General features: G+C 40.5%; 1 protein-coding gene across 2 annotated transcripts in view; it reads right to left on the bottom strand.

The window, feature by feature from the left end:
* CELSR1 (cadherin EGF LAG seven-pass G-type receptor 1) overlaps positions 1-20,232 on the bottom strand; it is a 174,621-nt gene that overhangs the window by 2,543 nt on the left and 151,846 nt on the right. Inside the window, exons 22-35 of one of the 2 annotated variants that reach the window (XM_088480162.1) lie at positions 19,912-20,079; positions 19,639-19,765; positions 18,775-18,975; positions 16,489-16,663; positions 15,471-15,583; positions 14,675-14,754; positions 14,136-14,262; positions 11,466-11,591; positions 9,611-9,747; positions 7,614-7,717; positions 6,304-6,471; positions 5,692-5,934; positions 1,137-1,401; positions 144-207 (exon numbers count right to left, since the gene is read on the bottom strand). In XM_088480162.1, coding sequence (XP_088336288.1) covers positions 162-207; positions 1,137-1,401; positions 5,692-5,934; positions 6,304-6,471; positions 7,614-7,717; positions 9,611-9,747; positions 11,466-11,591; positions 14,136-14,262; positions 14,675-14,754; positions 15,471-15,583; positions 16,489-16,663; positions 18,775-18,975; positions 19,639-19,765; positions 19,912-20,079 — 2,080 coding nt within the window. In that variant the 3' untranslated portion in view covers positions 144-161. The remainder of the gene's footprint in view (positions 1-143; positions 208-1,136; positions 1,402-5,691; positions 5,935-6,303; positions 6,472-7,613; positions 7,718-9,610; positions 9,748-11,465; positions 11,592-14,135; positions 14,263-14,674; positions 14,755-15,470; positions 15,584-16,488; positions 16,664-18,774; positions 18,976-19,638; positions 19,766-19,911; positions 20,080-20,232) is intronic. The other variant, XM_088480163.1, reaches the window with a different exon arrangement.

Below are 20,232 nucleotides of genomic sequence, written 5' to 3'. Positions count from 1 at the left end.
TCTGTCATGCATATCACCAAGGGAGGAGAGGAGGCCACACAGTACTCACAGATGTAGCATGCAAATACAACCCTGCCACCACCTGCTACACTCAGTACACATGCAAAATAAAAATACTAGTGGTGTTCAATAGATCTATTTACCCAATTTCATTGCATATGTTAAAATCTGACTTTCTGCTCCAGGGAAATCAGATTACTGGTTACCCTATAAAATAATAGGACATTTTGTCTTTAATAAAATTGCAAAAAAAAGGAAGTAAACAAGAAAACTAGACTATCCAGTGGGGCATACTTTAAATGTGCAATTATATCCTTTAAGTCAGAAGTGTAGTGTTTGTTCCCAAGCAAGGCAGATTTATTTTACAATATAATACAGTACTAGCAAAGGTATTTTTTATGACACATGCAGTGGCAGGGTTGGATATACAATTACGTACTTGCTTATACTTTTTACCGAACAAAAGCACCTGCTAAGCATACCACTTTCACCATTGCCACGCTAACATTTCTAGCTTTTTCCCACTTTGTGTAACGTTTCCAATTTGACAACATTCCCCCAGATTTAATCTCAAACTTAAAATGTATTACTAGTGGCCACGCTGTCCTGGACCTCAGAGGAGCAGCTAGGGGACACTTTCGGAAGTCATCCTGTGAACAGGCATTGTGTTTTGGACCACCATTTAGGCAATACCATTTACATTGGTGCTGTGTGCAGGGGCAGAACTATGGGAGACAATGGAGGCGCCTGCCGCCGGGCTCCAGCTCTGAGGGGGCACCTCCATTGTCCACAACATATTCACCCCACTTAGGGCTGTAACTATGTACCTGGAGTTTACCGTCATGGCCGTCCAATACATGGCACCCCCTCCCAGCACCTGAGAAGCCACCATACACTAGTGGAGAGCTCCATGTCAGACCATCAGCCGCCGCCTCCACCTATCTATAGCCTGTCTGCATGCAAATTGCTACATTACAGTGTCAGCAGCTGTGACAGGGGGGCACCAAATTATAGCTTGCCTCCGGGAGTCTGGGATGAAATTACACCACTGGCTGTGTGGAAGTGGTTTATAGATTTATTTCTATTTTTATCATCCTACATGTTTCCCACTGTACTTTTGTAGGTACTATACTTACTCAGAATCCGAAGCTTCTCCATTTGTAGGTCCAACTTGCACACACATCGCCATGCCATTGAGCTGTTCTCGAGAATGGTCACTCCGTGCATTTTTTATGGTTATTGCAGAGTCGGTTACTGGACGTACACCATCATTTGAGCATAGGGAAGAAGTCTTTGATGAAATAGTGCTTTGATTATAGTCTGCCAACTTCTCACGCAGTCGGTTTTTCATGTTTTTATCATTCAAGGGTGGTGGATACGTGACTTTGTTTTTCAGAATACCTGTTAAAAGGCACATTTAAGTAATTATAACCGGAATAGGAACTTGTCTATCTGCTACTGCAGAGTGTCATGTATTCAGATACATAAGTACATTTCTGTATACCTTATTGCTTTGATGTATTTACTGTGAGTTGCTGTAACATCACCACTTGTCCTCAGGCTACATTTGCCTGTTTTTTTTTTGTGTGCTAAGATTTGTTAATTTACATTGTATTGTACTTGATATGGCAAGTTACTATGCATATTCCTTGTACGGTGCTGCAGACCCTTTGTGGTGCCTTGAATATAAAACAATAAATATATTTCTCTTATCAGGCTAACCATATGCTTATTATTACGTTGCAGTGCTGTGCAACTGAATGAGAAGCAAATGTATTAGTATTTAATAGGATGATTCAAAAACATAAGCAATCAAGTTATTCAGAGTATTATATTTTTTTCTTCTTTGCTAATTTCAGTTTGTCAGGTCTGTTGTTGCAATATCTGAACAACGAGTTATGGTTTAATACATGAGTGTTTGAAACTCCACACACAGACACAAATCATAAGGCAACGACAGATGCAGGACTGAACTATGAACATATTTGCCTACTCTTCCGGAATGACCAGGAGGCTCCTGAAAATTGGATGGCGCTCATGGCCGCCTGGAAAAGTGGGCAAGTCTCCTGGCCAGCTGCCACACGCCCGCCTAGCCCCGGACCACTACACACACACCTCACAGTGGGGAAGAGGGGGATAGTGTGATTTGCGCTGAATTGAGTCATCATGGCCCTGCCCTCTGCTTCACTAAGGTGGCAATCATGCAGTCACGCCCCCAACCCAATGCCATGTCCACACCACGCCCCCCGCTGTGCTGACCTGGCCAGAATGTCGGCTAGTATGACTATAAAGGAGAATGTGTGCAGAAAAGATCACCAGTTACCAAATATCACACTACAAAAGATTTAGATACCTACAAGGATCCCCAGCATAGGAATCTGTAGAATAAGCAGACAGCCTGTATAATATTGCAGCTTCCGGTTTTGCATAGATTACAATGCAATTCCATAAATCATCATAGGAAATACATTCTAGAAGGGACTCTGGGCGAGCAAGTCACAGTACACGTATGGCTTTTGTTCTCTTAAGTAAACTTGACTCATTAGGTAAATATATTGGGTAGGAGAGCTATGAAGAGAGCACATAATTCACTGTCATGTATGAAAGCTGTATTGTTAGGAATATTGGCAGAAACTTACTTTGCAACTTATTTCAGTGGGCACGTTATACCTCCTAAGCAGATAAACTTCCTATGCTCAAAAGAACTAATGCAGCAGGAAAGCACCAATAAATGCCTGCAGGAAATGCACAATATTCTGTTCTGTCATTGCAGAAGACAACCATATATTTTATCCCAAACTGGTATGCTCTAAGGGACCTATGGGCTACATAAGAAAGTCAGTTGATTTGGACACTGTGCTAGCTTTTAAACTAATGTATTACAATGATTGGGATGTCTAGAAAGAGAGACTAACAGGAAAGAGGTAATGTGTGATTCGTACTGCCGGACAGTTTTAGTATTATATGGGACAGCAGATAATATTTTATCACTGCTTAGAAGCAGGAAACCCTAAAACTGGAATCGGTCACGTGTGATTCTATTGTGTGGTTTCTCCACTGGAAGCAACAAAGGAGATGTAGTCATAATCCTGGCGTGTGGGATGCCAGCGCCGGAATCCTGACACCCGTCAGAAATCGCTGGGCTGGCACCCCGACGGTAAGTAGTGGGGTTAGGGGGAGAGTTAGGTTTAGGCACTACTATTAGCTTTAGGCTGCGAGGGAGTTAGGGGAGCGGTAGAATACATACTGACAGGGGCCTGTATCCTAACCATGTTTGGATGCCGGCGCCTGATTCTGAACGCTGAGATCCCGAGCACCAGCATCCCGTCCCCAACTCCAACAAAGCTCAGACAAAAGGTGCTTTCTCCAAATATCATAAATAAACCTAGCAACTGCAAAATGGACTATATAGATTTATTTGAAATAATGTCCATCATATACAGAAAGACCAGAAATAAAACTGTTTAATGAATTTTACTTTGAATTTCTTTGTTTTTACTTTAATATCTTTGTGTATGTATGTCTATTTTGATTAGAACACTATATAGATATTAATATGCAAAATAAAGATATCTGTGATGGCTAAGCTCATTTTAGCGCATGTAAACACATTTATATACAAAGGATACGGTGTAAATAGCAATCAATGTCTAAAAAGATCCTCTCCCTTATATAGGTAGCCCCAGTGATGGTGACCTCAAGGACACAGTGGAAATGGACCTCTGTGATAGAATGATCTAACAACCAAGACCAGAATTAGATGGTTCTAGGCCAAAGTACTGAAAGCCAAGGAGAGATGCAATGATTATATGGTGCTGGTGTAGGGGTGTGGAGCGTGACAGTGATCTTATCAAGACAGAATTTTTATCTAAATCCAAAATGTGCATGAAGTACTTGGCATGGCGTGCTATATTTGCACATTAGGTTATGTATTAAAGAATAACATATCCTCTACAATTCTAAGCTGTCAAAGCAGCCATCATATTCATGTTGTTCATACCAAACCTGCTAATACTAAGATTCGGGGCAGTCAGTATGGATTAGATGTGTGGAAGCTATTAGGTTATAGTTACCATTATTGTGGAGAATGTGTCAGTACTGTATGGTAATGACTATATCCAATTGAAATTTGTTTTACTCAGAATAGTGATCCCTATTGCAAATTTTTGTGGAGTCTCAGCGGCGGTAACATACAAATGCTGTCTTCCCCTTGTGCACTATTAGCAGAGTAATATGCTGGAACACTCTGAGCCCATTAACTATTAGCAGAGCCATGGCAGAGTGATCAATTCTAGTACCCATGTGCTGATGTTAATATGAAGTGCGAAGCAGATTGTGCTGGGTTCAGTAGTTCTCCAGACAAGTTGGTACATGAGGGTATTATATATCTTGCCAGAATGTGAGTGGTATTGAAATGGTGTCTAACGCAGTTGTTGGTGCTCATGGTGGTAAGTCCACACGTGGTTTGGACTTAGATTTATTATATCAGGTAGAATATGACACAGGGAATATCACAGGTGTAATAGGGGTAGGTATAACATGGATTGTGGCAACCAAGAACTCAGGGTACCATTTTTGGTGATATAGTGCACCAGGCATAATCACGGTACTGGCACTGGCGGATGGTCGCACTGGTGGTCTAGTGTACAATGGTGGTGGTATAGTGTATTTGCGGGTAACACAACAGCACTGCTAGGCTCCAAAGTGGTGAGAGTCTTCTAGATGCGACCGTCCATGCAGAACACCAGGGAGTAAAGATGCACAAAGGTTGGACTTCTCTAGCTGAGCTCTAGTGACCACCGGCTCAGTCTTACCTGTCAGATATGGGAGGGAGACAGCGCAGGAATGTACTCCTTCCAACATGTACTATTGTGCGCCAGACAGTACAAGCCACTTTCACTGTCCATGGACAGCACAAATCCACCAGAGGTTTTAAACACTCCACCATCTGCGCACTATCCCGATCTCCATCGATATTTGCACCACAGTGTCTTCTTCTGAAATTACTTTAAACATAGCCTCTGTGGCAGCTGCTCTGCATTTGGGAATGGAGCTGCGGTCATGGACACACCTGTGATACTCCCACTACATGCCCATGAGATGGCCTTTTTTTGCATTCACTTCAGCCCATCTCCCAGACACCGCCCAGAAACAGCCATGGTTTTGCGTCACCAACTCTAATGCCTGCTATTCCGTATGCAACAGCGTATGGAGCCATACATTCAGGGTGACGCATGCGCCTTTGGAGCTTTCAGGACTTCTCGTGCATATCGGTAGCAAATAAAGACTTAATTGCGCGCACACCGGAACTTCTTCCACCAGGCCCAGTGAGTGGTCAGCGCAGTTACAAGTGTTTTACATGGACCTCTGTTCTATTAGTCTTATCGACATAATGTCAACAAGTAGTATGGAATGCCGGCACTAAGTGATAGACATCTGTAAAATGCTACTTAAAGCATTTACCGGGCCCCAGCACTACAACAGTATTCATGATAATTAGCCATCATGTTTACAACTGTAACGCCAGCACTCCGTAAATGCTGTAAGCAAGAATACACAGTTGTTGCTCTCCTGGTGCGTTCCAGGGTCCCCATAGTGCTTGTCGACATTATGGATGTCAACAAGCCCACTGCATATCTCTGTTCCTTTTGTAATTATATATTTTTTTTATTAATTTGGGCAGCATTTTACCTTTTCTGAGTTCTGGCTGCTGATTGTTTTGATTGATGAGGAGTTTTCCATCCTTGATTTGGGCCTCATTCTCCTTGTCATGAGGTGTGTCTCCGCAGTGATTAACCTTGTTTTCATTATGGAGCTCTACATTCACTTTGGTCTCTACCTTCAGCGTGCACTTGTTGCTCTGATCCTCACTGTCACTGGCAGTCATACAGTCAGCCGGCCAGTAAGGTTTAACGTGATTTGGTACTGTATCCACTACAAAAATAATGATAAAATCCCATATAGACACACATACAAATGTCAGTTTTTTATACATAACTAGTGTTCGATTATTTAAGACTAGATTCCTGACATCCGATATTAACTTTGCTTTAGCAAAGAAAGCATATATTGATTGTTTTCTTAGTGAGGGCAAGTGGAGTAGTTGCCTATAGCAACCTAACAGCTTCTACATTATCATTTTATAGATTGTACTTGATAAATGATAGCTACAAGGTAATTGGTTGCTAGGGGCTACTTGTCCTCTTTAGAAGCTTTCATACGTCTCCCTCTATGTAATTTAATAAGTGTTATAAATATGTAAAATATGGAGGGGAGAATTGGCAAGTGTTTGCTGTGCATTACCTTTAGGGGTGCTATGAACAGGTCCTCGCTCATTATTTTTAGGACTGGTAGGTTTCCATTGTTTCTCTGTTTCCATCTCTTCATCCTCACTGTCAGAAGAGCGTGAGGAAGCATACGAGCTGCTGTGCTCATCAAGGGACAGCTCACTGTCTGAGTCCGAGTCATTTCCTATAAATAAAAACACAATGGAATACCAAGAACTCAATCGTATCTACCTGTTGTAAAGTTGGGTACACATTATAAGATATATCATCCAATATATCAATCCCACAGGGATCGGAACTATATATTGTGCGGATGATATAGTGCAGTGATGGCGAACCTTTTAGAGACCGAGTGCCCAAACTGCAACCCAAATCCACTTATTTATCGCAAAGTGCCAGCACAGCAATTTAACCTGAATACTGAGGTTTTCCCCACAGTTATGCCCCCAGTTCATGTTCTACAATATAGTTATGCCCCAAATCATATAATGCCCCATAGTTGTGCCCCCAGTTCATCTTCTGCGATATAGTTATGCACCAAATAATACAATGCCCCATAGTTGTGCCCCCAGTTCATGTTCTGCAATATAGTTATAATATATTATGCCCCATAGACATCCATACAGACCTATCCCTAGTTAACACACCCCAACTCATCGCGCCACAGCCCCTCTCACCATCCCTCTGACCCGCGCTCACCAAATTGAATAAGAAAAAAAAAAAAACGTGGCCTCCGGCCCTGCAGCACCCATGACCCGAGACCACTAACCTGATCCGGAGACAGATGTCACCTCCTGTGCTGTGTAGAGTGCCTGGCCCCGCGCTGCGCTGTGCTGGGGCAACGGCGCGTGCCCACAGAGAGGGCTCTGAGTGCCCCCTCTGGCACACGTGCCATAGGTTCGCCACCACTGGTGTAGTGTGTACGTCTGATTGCGCATGCACGCCAGTCTTTCATCACAACGTCCTATCTGTGCAGCACAGCAGATGGGACGATGCAATAAATAAATCCATGCTGCTACATGCAGCATGGAACGATACATTGCGCCGTCATACACCGGATCGAGCAGTGTGTAAGGCCGGCGCTATGTATTGCTACATTGCGTTGTTCCATCGCTAGATACACACATCGTATAGTGTGTATCCAGCTTCAGACTTCCCACATCAATTCCCACTGAGCCCCAGAAGCTTGCCAATGCTGCAAAGCATCATGGACATGATTAGAACTTTTTGTAATCAAAAATCACCAGTGGACATCTTTACAATTATGTAGAACATGGAAACAGACATGAAATTAGATAATTCTTTTAGTTGAACCAGTTTCCTCACCATGGGAACGGGTGCGGTTTCTATGGAAAAGTGCAGCGTCCACCTCAGTAACACCAGCACGAGCCTGTCCTGAAGACATACTGAGCTTCTGAGCAGCCTCATCCCTGTGTCAGATATGGGACAACTATTTGGTAACTATCACCACATAATCGGTCAAAGGAAATTAGATATTACTGACAGAGCGAGAACGTTGCCATGCTCTCAGCAACTGATTACATACAGCAAGGAAAGGAAATGGGGATCAGAACATTTTACTGTGATACTAAAGCAAAAAAATAGATAGTAGTCAGAGAGAAATAGTAATGTTCCACAAAGATCATTTCAGTTTTCAGCAAGCAAGTAGGGCAGCAGTGTTCTAGCCTAAACTGTTGCTTTAGATCCTGTATTATTAGAAGACAACGCTTCACAGTATCATACTACCAAGGCTGGAGCATAATATTTCTCAGCACAGAGGTTCCCAAACTCTGCCATTACAGTCCAGATTTTAAGGATGTCCATGCTTGAGCTGAGATGGTTAAATCAATTTGACTGAGGTGCTAATTAAATCACCTGTGCTCAAGCATAGATATCCTTAAAATCTGGACTGCAGTGGCAGAATTTGGGGACCTCTGCCTCAGCTCAAAGATTCTAACGTGAATGTCAGTGTTTCTCCAGTCCTCAGGGACCCCTAACAGTGCATGTTTTACAGATTTCCTCAGTATCACATTAAGCTCCACCTGTGTATCTTTTAAAATGTGTCAGTAATGAGCCAGTAATGAATACACCTGTGCACCAACTAGGAGATCTGAAAAACATGCACTGCTCTTGGTCCCTAAAGACTAGAGCTGGGAAACACTGGTGTATGTACGTTTGTGTGTACAAATGTATTTAGCTAGCCACACAATATGTGCAGTGCTTTACCAAAAGAAAAGTGTATAAATAAACGTACAACTACCCTAAAATCTGAATAGGCAATTAGGACGGGAGAAGGGCAGGAGAGAGGGAGGGACTCAATAGCAATATGCAACCCCTTCAGTAAATGCAAAAAAGAAAAGCATTTGTTAAAATTATTATTAATGCTCTTACTTTATTTTTCACATATGTCAAACAATCCTGACATGTTTGCTGACTGCATTGGTCTAATCGCGGGAGCAGGGAAATTATTTACTATTACAATAACAGGGTCTTGTAACTGTCTTTAGAATGTATTAAAACAATATCCATGTGGATTATAAGTAGAGATATGGTAAATATTTATCTGAGTGTGTAATATGGCGGAAATAATTTCATCCAATAGAGCAGACATACTAGACTTAGCGGATCTCATCTTGATAACACAGTAAACATTATAGAAAGAAGGATGCATTATTTCATGTATTACTTATACAGAAGATAGCATAGGAAAGCTAGCCATGCAGAAAGCAATGGTCATACTCACATTATATGCTTCAGCTGGGAATCCACTATACAATTTTCTGTCAGATATCTGTCCAATCTGGCTGGTTGGAATGAAAACCTGGTAATGTATGAGAGTAAATGACAATCGTCCATTTGCTCACAAACACTGGAAAATAGCCAAAAATGGTCGTTCAGACAAATTGGTTAAAACACACAAATTTAACCAATTATTTTTGTCCTTTTTTCAGTGTTTAAAACCAATGATCGACTGTCATTGCTCCCATACATTACCAGGTTTTCATTCCAACCAGCCAGATTGGACAGATATCTGACAGAAATTGTATAGTGGATGCCCAGCTTAAGAGATTTATTGCAGCATTTTCAGCCCCTACATTTCCACCATTTACCTGAACAGACAGTATGCTGGCTGTAGTGAGAGAACGTCTAATGGTATCTCAAAGAGAAATGAGACAGTAGAAGCTCAAGTTCTGGACTCACATCCAGTAGTTTAGGAGTATTACATGTTGTGTGTGTGAATACCCTCATATGCTTTTGAAGTGATGATTGGAAAAAAAAGAGAGAGAGAGAAGCCAAGCGCCATGCACCCGCCACCAGATTACCTGAGAATATAAGCAAGGTAGCTATTGTGGCTCTTGGCTGACCTGACGGTGCTTTCCAAAGAGACGGTGGACTCTCCGAAGCCCGTTCTGTACATGTTTGTGTCGTCCATATATGTATTATTGCCATTTAGGGTTCGCTAGAAAGGAAACAAAGATAATTAGCAGTGTCTGTTTATACTTGTCTAAATGTTCATTAGCAAAAGTAGGTCACTTAAAGGTGTTAGTGGCAACTATTACCCCACTACCACTGCCTGGCAAATAACAGCCATCCTGATGATCAATTATTTTCTTTTGAATGAAACATCCCTAGTTTAGACCAAGGTTATGACTATTTTGTTTGAATAATGTTCACTTAAATACAAGGGACAAAGTTATTCTGGATTTTTCTATGTAGTAAGATTTGGAACTTGCAGGTCAATCATATTAGCACCGGCGAGATCATCGCGGCAGTGAGCCCGGATTCGCCAAATTTTGCTCGCAGCCCCATAGGGCAGAGAAACTAAAGATGATTTGAATAACAGCGCAATAAGAATAATCGGACGTTAATTCATATGCAAATATGCCAATATAAGTTTTAAAACGGTTTAATTAATTGCAATGGTAATATAAAACACATACAATATCTCCAATTCATTTGTAACAGCCACACATTTTAAATAGAAACATATCTAGGAGAGAAATATTGTATCAGCAAGAAAATAAATACTGTTATAAATGTATCAATATATCTATTTATACAAAAAATAGCTTGGAGATAAACTGTACCAATAAAAGTTACCGTTATTCAGAGCACTGTGCTTGGGAGATATAAGTACATAAGGTTGCTGCGATGTTTTATGGTGCTTCTCAGTACACAAGTGGAAGATCAGAGACGCCACCAGTGTGGGTCTCTGTACAAGTCCCAGCGACTGCGGCATTTGCATGTTTATGCAGTACCACTGCGTACAGATACGCAGTGGCGATTGGATTAGCGTCCATCTCTAAATCAGACCCTCTGTATTCATAGGAGTATAGTTACTCAGTGGTGGGTTTTCAAAGCCGACAATTTTCTGTGGTTTTGAGGGTGGGATTTAAAACGGCAATAATATTAAATGCAATGATTTTGCATTCAATATTATTGTAATTTTAAATCCCTCAAAACAGTGGTTAGTAAATATAGCCCATAGTGTTCATATATAAGGGCTGATTCTGAATTGGGAGCAAAGCAAAAAAGAACAGGTAACTGTGCACTGTGGCAGAACCATGTTGCACTGCAGGTGGGGCTGGTATAAAATGTGCAGACAGCTTTAGGGTTTGGAGGGACGTGTCCTAGCTCAAATATGAATTCCAGTGTAAAGCTGTCCAGCATGTGTGTGCTACATGCAAAAGCAGCCAGTATTTATCCTGCATCCAGAAATAATCAATGCAATTGCACCCTTTGTATGGTAGCATGGTGTGTTCCAGGTGTAAAGCTTTTTATTTTTTTTTACTTTGCTCTCAACTCAGAATCGGCATAATGTTCAGATATTATTAGATCATTTTGACCATGTCAAAAAATGTTGACTGTATTATTATTGAAGCAGCTAAATCAAGAAAAATTAAACTCATGTTCATAAGCTAACTTATTAATGTATCTCACCAATTTTGTAAATTGGTCACAGGCTTCATGAAAACATAATACTACTGTATATATGATGGCATATTTAAATGTAATATTTTTTGTAGCATATCCTAATTCCAAGCTGTTACTGAAATGTATTTTTATTTTAAACAGACTAATTTCCCGTCAACGTGTATATACCTTGTGTCATCCAGAGAGGGCAGCAGAGATACTGCAGAAAAAAAGAAATCATTTGTCATGGTGAATCTTACTTACAGTTAGTAATGTGGCTCTTGTTGTTGTACTGTCATCAGCGAGAGATTTCTTTCCAGTGATTGTATTCTTTAAATGCTTTCTTACTTCCTTGTTAAAGATGCAATGGAAAAAGAAAATGAAGAGCCCCTGCAGTAAGTAAGATGTAAAAAAAAACATTGTATTAGGTTTAGCTGTCAGAAAATACACAATCGTTGCCTCATTTACAAAGAACACTCAGTGTGCACCACACACCGCTGTGTCCACATAACACACACCGAAAGGGGCTGAAAATCTGAAGAGGTACACTGGGGGAGATGTATCAAACCTCGGAGAGAGATAAAGTAACTAACAATCAACTCCTAACTGTCACTTTACAGGCAGTTTGAAAAATGACAGGAGCTGATTGGTTGGTACTTTCTCTCCACTTGATCTCTCTCCAAGGCTTAGTACATCTCCCCCTGTGTGATAGTGCATCACTTTACTGTCCAACCTCCTACCCCTTAATAACTTTGCATAAAACTTTGTTGTCTCAGTTTAGCCGCATTTAGGGGCCTATGTAATATTATCCCAGGTATGTACTACTAGGAACTCGCAGGGACAGAGGTTGCGATAACCACTGTACCCATGAGTTATAACCCCAGCATTTTGGAGAAGTCTTTCACTGAAGTAACAGACTTCCCTGGGGGAAGCTGACACTGCACATGCGCACAGCGTTCGCTTCCTGGACTGGCCGGGGGCCGCGGGTGCTAAACTCAGAAAAGCTTCACTTTTTGGAGTTTGGTACATAGGGGTCAGATCGTAGTCCCCACTGATAATAATGAGAACTGCAATCTGAAGTGCTAATTAGCACTTTGCAGGAAATTTCTGTGAAATCTCCTGCAATGTGCCATTAGTACATAGGATCGATACATAAAATTATGCAGAAACTGTAGTTTCTGCATAATTTTATGTAAAAAATGGCTTGATAGATAGGACCCTTAAACGTAAATTTAACGTAACAATGAGGTGTCTTTACTACAAGTGTCACTTCTGGGTGTGTGAAGGTGTAAGTACCCTTGTGGAGTAGAAAGGGCCATAGCTGACTCTGTGCCTCGGCCATATTACAATCATTATTAACCTCCACAATATATAAAAATTAAAGAAAAAAATACAGAAAGGAAAAGCAGAATGGCTTTCTGGTCTCTGACGTAACAAGCACCTGCACTTTTACCCTAGCAACAAAGGATGACAAATGCTGACAACTTGTAAACAGTTTTTATCGATAGTACGTATGTGTAAAACAGATCTCACAATTAAATGTCTGTATTGTGCGCAATAGGCAAAACAATGCGGTATATACACCAGCAATTTAGAGGAGTCATCTTATTAACTTGATACGGCAGCTACTAACCATCTGACTAGGCTGTGTACAGAAATGTACTAAACTAAGTGATATAAGATTTCCAATACATAAATATATGTATGTGTTCAAGCTCACACACAAAAGACACTGTCAAACTGCAACCAAATAAGAGTACATATTCTAAAATATACAGGCTTGGTGAATACCCTTGCTAATATACCCGAGCCAGCAGCACGGCAGCTTACTCTTTAAGATAATTAAATTGAAAGATTAATTGGGAAGTTAAATTCAGTAAAAAAGGAAATGCTACCACATACAATAAGATAGAGTAATACATCGGAGAAGCCAAGCACAGTGATCCTTAGGACTTCAGGTTTGTCTGAGAAACAAAGAATAAATAATTTGGCAATACGGATGTCACAGGGGAAATAAACATGCTGGATGCTGCCTGTGGCTGTTCTGGAGAAGTGCAGCTGGTGTCTGACAACCACAATAATTGTTCTCATTGAGGATTGGAAAGAGATGCCACTGCTGCACAGATGGGAAATATGGTGATACATGTCTGTATTAGGCACAGTTGGGGGACTAGGAGGTAAAACACTATGGTTGAAAAGAGCTGAAATCACATTTTTCTGTAAATTAAATAGGATGGGATGAATGTTTAGAAAAGAAAGGACATTTACATTGATTATTACATTGTGGGTCACTTTATGTATGAATGATGCAATCTGTATTTGACCTCAGTATATACATATAGACTTGATAAAGCCTATAGCAAAATATATGTAGTATTTAGCATCACAACTGTAAGGATTATAAGAACAGCAATCACAGATAAATATAAGCAACACACATAAACGCAAGTGGTCACAGTACTGACAGACAACACAGGACAAGGCAGCCTAGGGAGCCCCGAGCTGAGAAGTTTACAAACCAGAAACCACTTCATAAAACGTAAGAGGGAACTTTACTCTGGGTGTAAAAGCAGCGTATCTACTAGGTAATGTTGTGTCTATTGAGGTGAGACTTTATATCAGAGGCTGGAGGAATTTGATGGACAAAAGTAGGTATGGAGCCCTATACAAACTGGCTCTATAGGTAAATATGAAGTAGATTGTATGTACAGCGCTGCGGACCTCTTGTGGCGCCCAATAAATAAAATGTAATAATAATAAAATTGTCTTGAACCAAAGACCAGGATGTAAGGAAAAGCGGAGGAATGGAATTTTCTAAGGAGATTTTTCATTATAGCAGAATTATATATTGTACCAGTTTGTCAACATGAGTCATTGAGGTTATTTTCCTGTCCTGAGAAAAAAAGAAATATATATATATTTATGGCAAGTTACCTGCATACAGCTGAAGATGGCAAAGAGGTAGTGAAAGGTCATCACATCGCTGTTGACGGCCATGAGTCCCAGTAACCATGTGACACTGATCAGGAGCAGCAGGAGGAAGGCAGTTCTCAGAGTTGAGCTAGAAAGAATAGTGAGATCCTACATCAGCACAGTGCTTACTGAGACTGTATATCAGCCACATACATCATGGATAGTTCTCACAACCTAACAACAAGTAGGCAGAAAAGGAGGTTTTTCTTTTTCCAATTATACTTGCTTAGTGTACAAAGCACTAGATGAAAAATATATCCCAGGGTTAAACATTCTCCAAGTCTGGCATTTACTTACTATTTAATAATTCTTATACACTTTCCTTACTGAAGTGAAGCCCAGACTTATGTTGCCAGATCTATCTGCTGAACAATGTAACATACCCCCGTATAAGATAAGTGATAAGTGCCTATCCCTCTGCCTCTCCCACCTGAGCTGTGCAGGTAAGGGCTGTGCAGCCATACATGAGAAGTCCATTTGGAATGAGACTATTAACTTACATCACCCCAGTTTTCTCATATACGCGTTGCCTCCGGCCACAGGTCGCCTTTACAGCTAATACGAAAATGACTGTGTTTATCTGTAGCGGAAATAAAACAACAAAACTTTTTCAATGAATAGAGGGTTATTTATTGTATATATGGCTACTGCACATTTCCACAGAGAAGTAGGGACTTCACAATCCCTATAATTAATATGTCTAAAAAAAAAATATTAATTTGTCCTGCCAGAAAGTGGTTCAGCTTTGGTCATGCCTTTCATGACTGGTGATGTATTAGGATGATCATATCATATCATGTAGTTATTCTCACAACTAATAACCTCCCTAGCATGGGAAATCCTGTACATAGGAAGACAATTATAAGCCCAGCAGCCTCTGTACATGCAGCACTGTCTTCTCCCTGCCTTGTACTTTCTACACTATGCCAGGAGAAATGAGGAGTTACATAACAAGCATGAAAAGATCTCCCATCTGTCTGCTTCTACCAGTAGTCTGGGTTTAGCCACAAGCTTTAGTGTTACTATACATATGGTCCTTGTATTGGCACACTTACACGAAGCACACAAACTTATATATAATTAGCAATCTTCAGGCCACATAGATATCTTGCTTTTCTGTTTTAAAATGATGTGCACAGGGTATGAGCTCTGATACTTCAGCCACAGACATTATTATCTGACGCATTTATTTTTAATTTATTTTAATCCGAAAGTCAGTAACATTTTATGACAACACTTTCCTGGCCTAAGGGCTCTACAATGTGCTGTATTTTGAAGCAACAAGTTGACACTTACAGCAACCACGATGACGATGGGCCCAGCAAAACTCCAGATTAATGTGTCATGTACTGAGAGCCAGCAGAAATCCGGGTTTCCATAGCCTTGAGGGTCAAGACCCACAGCAAGCCCTGGACAATAGAGGCGACAATAGAGGAATACATTAAAAGCTGACTTACTTGCACACACAGTAACAGAGCAGTACCAACAATAGATATGGAACTTATGCTATATATATATTAGAAAGGTAAGTACAGATCTGCAGCATTGTTTTCTTTAATGGAAGCTATACAACGGAAGTTCTCAACTTGCAGATTAGATCTGTTATCACTAAATCATACATATCTTCAGTATACTCACCCTTCTCACCACCCATGTGTCTAATATAAGAGTGCAAGTGTAGTAGGAGGGCAAGTTTGACACCAAATCCTTGTCTATAACTGTTGCACTACAGTCATTCAATGTTACATACGTGACAAGTGTGTAATTGTATGTAGGAGTTAACATGAGAACCATCAACAAATCGCAAAGGCCTCTGTAACACACTCATCTGTATATTTCACCTATAGAGAAGTAGACATTCCAGTTTTAAATGATATGGACTCTGCCCCGGGGCACTCACAGGACAGAGAAGATCCTTAAACACCACATTCAGCCATCACTCAGCAAGTCACAGAATGACAGAAAGCACAAGGTAATGTTCCCAGCTACTGAATCAATATATAAGACACTTCCAGAAACAACACACATTGTACACACACAATTACCCAAGGCTTCATGTACACAGATGGTAGATAGAAGGCTGTATGCACTGGTTATGGTGAAAATAATAATGCCCATTACTGAACGGATACATTTATTTAGGTTACATTAAAGCAAAGAAGAGGTGTTTTGGGCATTGCCCCATACGTATAGGCCTAGGGACAACATAGCTATTCAGCATGATAATCACAGAGATACACCATGAGGGTGACCTTAGTTCACATTCCCTGCAGTTCCTATTAACATGCAGAGAAATGGCACGGCTGTAATGTACCTGTAATGATGGCAGGTATTCCATAGCCAACCACATAGTAGAAGCGCATGTGACCAGTGTCAATGTTCCGCACTTCTGTCAGCATGCGGTAGATGTGAAGCCCTTCCACAAACATCCAGGCGAAGGTACTCATATAAAAGTAATGCAGGAGGATGGCGATCACTGTGCACACAAACTAGATGGAGGACAGAAATTCAGTTTATAGACATAAGTTTACATAGATTTGCATAACATGTCATCTCACACACATAACCGAGCACTGTACCGTAAGCACAGACCAGCTCTACGCCATAACAGACCTCTCATTGTCCAGTCATCTCCTCATTATAGAGAAAGCTGTTCATAACAAAAGGATTAGCAGGAAGGGAAGACTGAACATGATAAGCCCAAATATTTTCCATCCTAATGACAGTGACAACAAAAGCAGGTCAGCACGTCATTTAGAAAGGACTGGCTTCACTCCAATATTAATATTTGCTTACAGTTCAATTTAAGAAAACAAACAACTTTTCTCTTTTTCCACTAACTTTATATAATAGTCCTCATCTGATGACGTCCTTGCTAGTAGTTTCAAAAATAAAACATATATGGAGCAAAAATGCTATTAATCACCTATTACGAGCTGCATACTTTGGGGGGTACAGCTGCTCCCTGAAACTGCATTGTGTTACAGGAGAAAGTTCATAAATCAGGCAGTGAGCCAGGCAGTCATGAATTATTGCAGCTCTAACATTCCTGCTTTCTTGGGTTTACCAGTGCATGGCGTGTCAGGCAGCAGATCAAGGTACACAAATGATTAATCGGGTACCACAATGACAGGCCTGCCTAATGGTACTGCTGCCTGATGTGAGGAAACACCCTGTTATGAAATGTCCAACATTAAATCAGGAGCGGGAAGGTTTTGGGTAAGTCAATGATGATGCAATAGCAGTGTATTAGGTACAGGGTATGCTTTGCATTGTAAAAATGTTAAATACAGGCAGTAATGAGATTCTAATGGAGTTTATATGAATATTATACTCTCTGCAGTTTATTTCTGACTTTCTTCTGGGAAACTTATATCATGTAAATCCAGTACACTTACAGATCCAAGGCAGAGCCTTTGCTATAAATATATTGTATTTAACAATATAAATATGTAAATAATTATCTGTCAATAATTCTTTCAATACATATAAAAACGTGTCTTCGTAATGTAAGGTACACGATTTTAAAAAGTTGCCCAAATGAACTGGTCAAACTGTATCCGGTCAGAATGTTGACATGGACAGAAGGACGATAAGAGCAAAAAGGTCGACATTCACAAATTTCAACATTTAACATGTCAACATCAGTGTGTCGACAATAAATGTTTGTGTTATTTTTAGTGCTAGGAGTAGGTTTAGGTATTGGCTTAGGTTAAATTCAGAGATGAGCGGTTGGGGTTTTGCTGAAAACGGAACACACCAGAACTTTAGGGTTATGAGTACAACTCAGGTCTTCCCGCTATGTTCGCAACTCAGATTAAAAAAAACGGATCTTGCGTGTTTTGAATTGCATCCCAGTCCCTCCCTCTTGATTTCAGGTTCTGTGAGGTGGTCAAAATTGACTGGAAATGACTGTCATTGATATTAATAGTACTATAGGAGCCAGAGCCGTAACTAGACTTTTTGGTGCCCTGTGCCAGAAAGAGCATTGGCACCCCCCTTATTTTTAAAAGGGACATAATGCACCCAAAAAAGGGGAATGGACTCATGGGGAAGGGCCAGGGAAGAGTTAGGGGAGGCCAGGAGATGCTGGGGATGAAATTAGAGGAAACTACAAGTGAGAATGATAATAAACAGAAATGTGACAGGCCCAAACAGCACCCCCTGCCCTGCGGTGCCCTGTGCCATGGCACCGGCCACACTACCCTAGCTACGGCCCTGATAGGAGCAAATACAGGTCCAAGTTACATGATTTTAACTGTATTTTTTATCACGTTTTAAAGAAAACTGAACTAAAACACTTGAGGGTGATTTTGCCATAACCAACACACAATGATGATTTAGAACCAGAACACGGGGGTCTGAACACATCTCTAGTTAAAGTATGCAGAAAAACTTTGTCAACATTCTGGTGGCAACATTATGAACATGTCAACAATTTAGCCACGTCGATATTTTCGAATGTCGACATATTGCTTGTCAGCCTAACGTCCATGTCAAAATTCTGACTGTCGATATTCAGACCCTGTAGACATTTTGAATGTCGACTCTTCATACTATACCCGGACAAACATACACATGTCAATGTAGTCTCACTTACTGGATTTTCAGTCTGGTTGATTCCAATGAGGAATACTAGTTCAGAGAAGAAGAGGGCGGCCACTAGGTTTTTGTGGATATTGTGGATGTTGGAACGTAATGTTCTGATAATCACCAGCAAGATGAAAGTTACCAACAAAGCCACTAGTGAAACAGACACAGTCGTATACGTGATAATCTTCAGAGGAAGCACCTCACCATTCTGTAAAGGGAACAATCCAGAGGTCACTTCCATTACATACTCTCATTTGACTGACAGATAGCAACATAGATATGTAAGGCACATCCAACACTTAACTGTAACCAAATAATTAGACAATATTACATCACTGCCATATATATATATATGTATAAATTATTTAAAACAAGTGTTGGGGACAAAGCTGGTCATTTCCGACATTATAGTGCACGATTACTGAGCGATTGCACGATTACAATATCGTACTCGTGCAATTGCTCAGTAAAATCGCCTAGTGTGTACGTACCATTAGGCTTTTGTTTTGTCTCCTATGGGTCCGTGTAATCAGAATTTATAAATGGTTGAAACTTGATGGACCCGTACTCACTCTCTTCAGACATCTTAATTATCCACAACAATTAACACTATTATTCCATATTCGCAACATCCTACACCAATATCTGTTCTTATTTCCAAGTTTGCACAGTGATTAGCTGGAGGACTGCCCATACAGCAATCATTGAGCACTCGATAGCCGTTAGACTTTCAATACAGATGTGGCTAATGCATAATAACTTATTTATGCTTCATTGTCAACATCTGCTTAAGTACAGAATGATTTTATTTTTTATCACGGTATACAACTCAATTTGTTCCTTTTCTATCTTATTCTTCTCAGCAACTTACTTCTCGCTTAGAAATGTCCATTAACACAGCAAAGCTGGTCATGTGATTGCACTGACAGGTAACATGGCTCTTATTCCGGGAGATCAGCTCACAGCCTTTAGAAGACCACCCTCCTGTGCTCCCAGATCTGGCAAATATCATACAAAACATTAGGCCAAACAAGATCTAAGAAAGTAGTTTTTCCAGTAATGACAAATATACACATGATTTGTGACTTAATAATAACATCTTCTGACGTTTATCTGCAAGTAATAGAAACAAATAGACACTTACATGATGGAATGGTTCCAGAATACACACACAGGTTTAGTTCTCTCCTCCGTTTCCAGCATTGTATACTCCAGTATTATTGGCTGGTCCAGTTGGGGTGGAAGCGGTTCCCCTTCATTATGTACGGTTGCACTTAAAATAGGCGTGTTAATGATGGGCCGATTGGGAACTCTGTGCGGAATAGACCAGTGAAATACTGCATTATACAAACTGCTTCCAATAAACATTTGCTGTCAAGAGTTATTGTCTCACTATAAAACAAATAAAAACACAAATATACCCTGATTTGTAAAATGAATACGCTGCTTACACTTTATAGAATTA

The sequence above is a fragment of the Taudactylus pleione genome, unplaced genomic scaffold (assembly GCF_031769625.1).
Source record: "Taudactylus pleione unplaced genomic scaffold, aTauple2 ptg000251l, whole genome shotgun sequence".
Lineage (NCBI taxonomy): Eukaryota > Metazoa > Chordata > Amphibia > Anura > Myobatrachidae > Taudactylus > Taudactylus pleione.
Note: the sequence above shows the minus strand (reverse complement) of the source record. Positions and strands in the feature narration are given on the sequence as shown.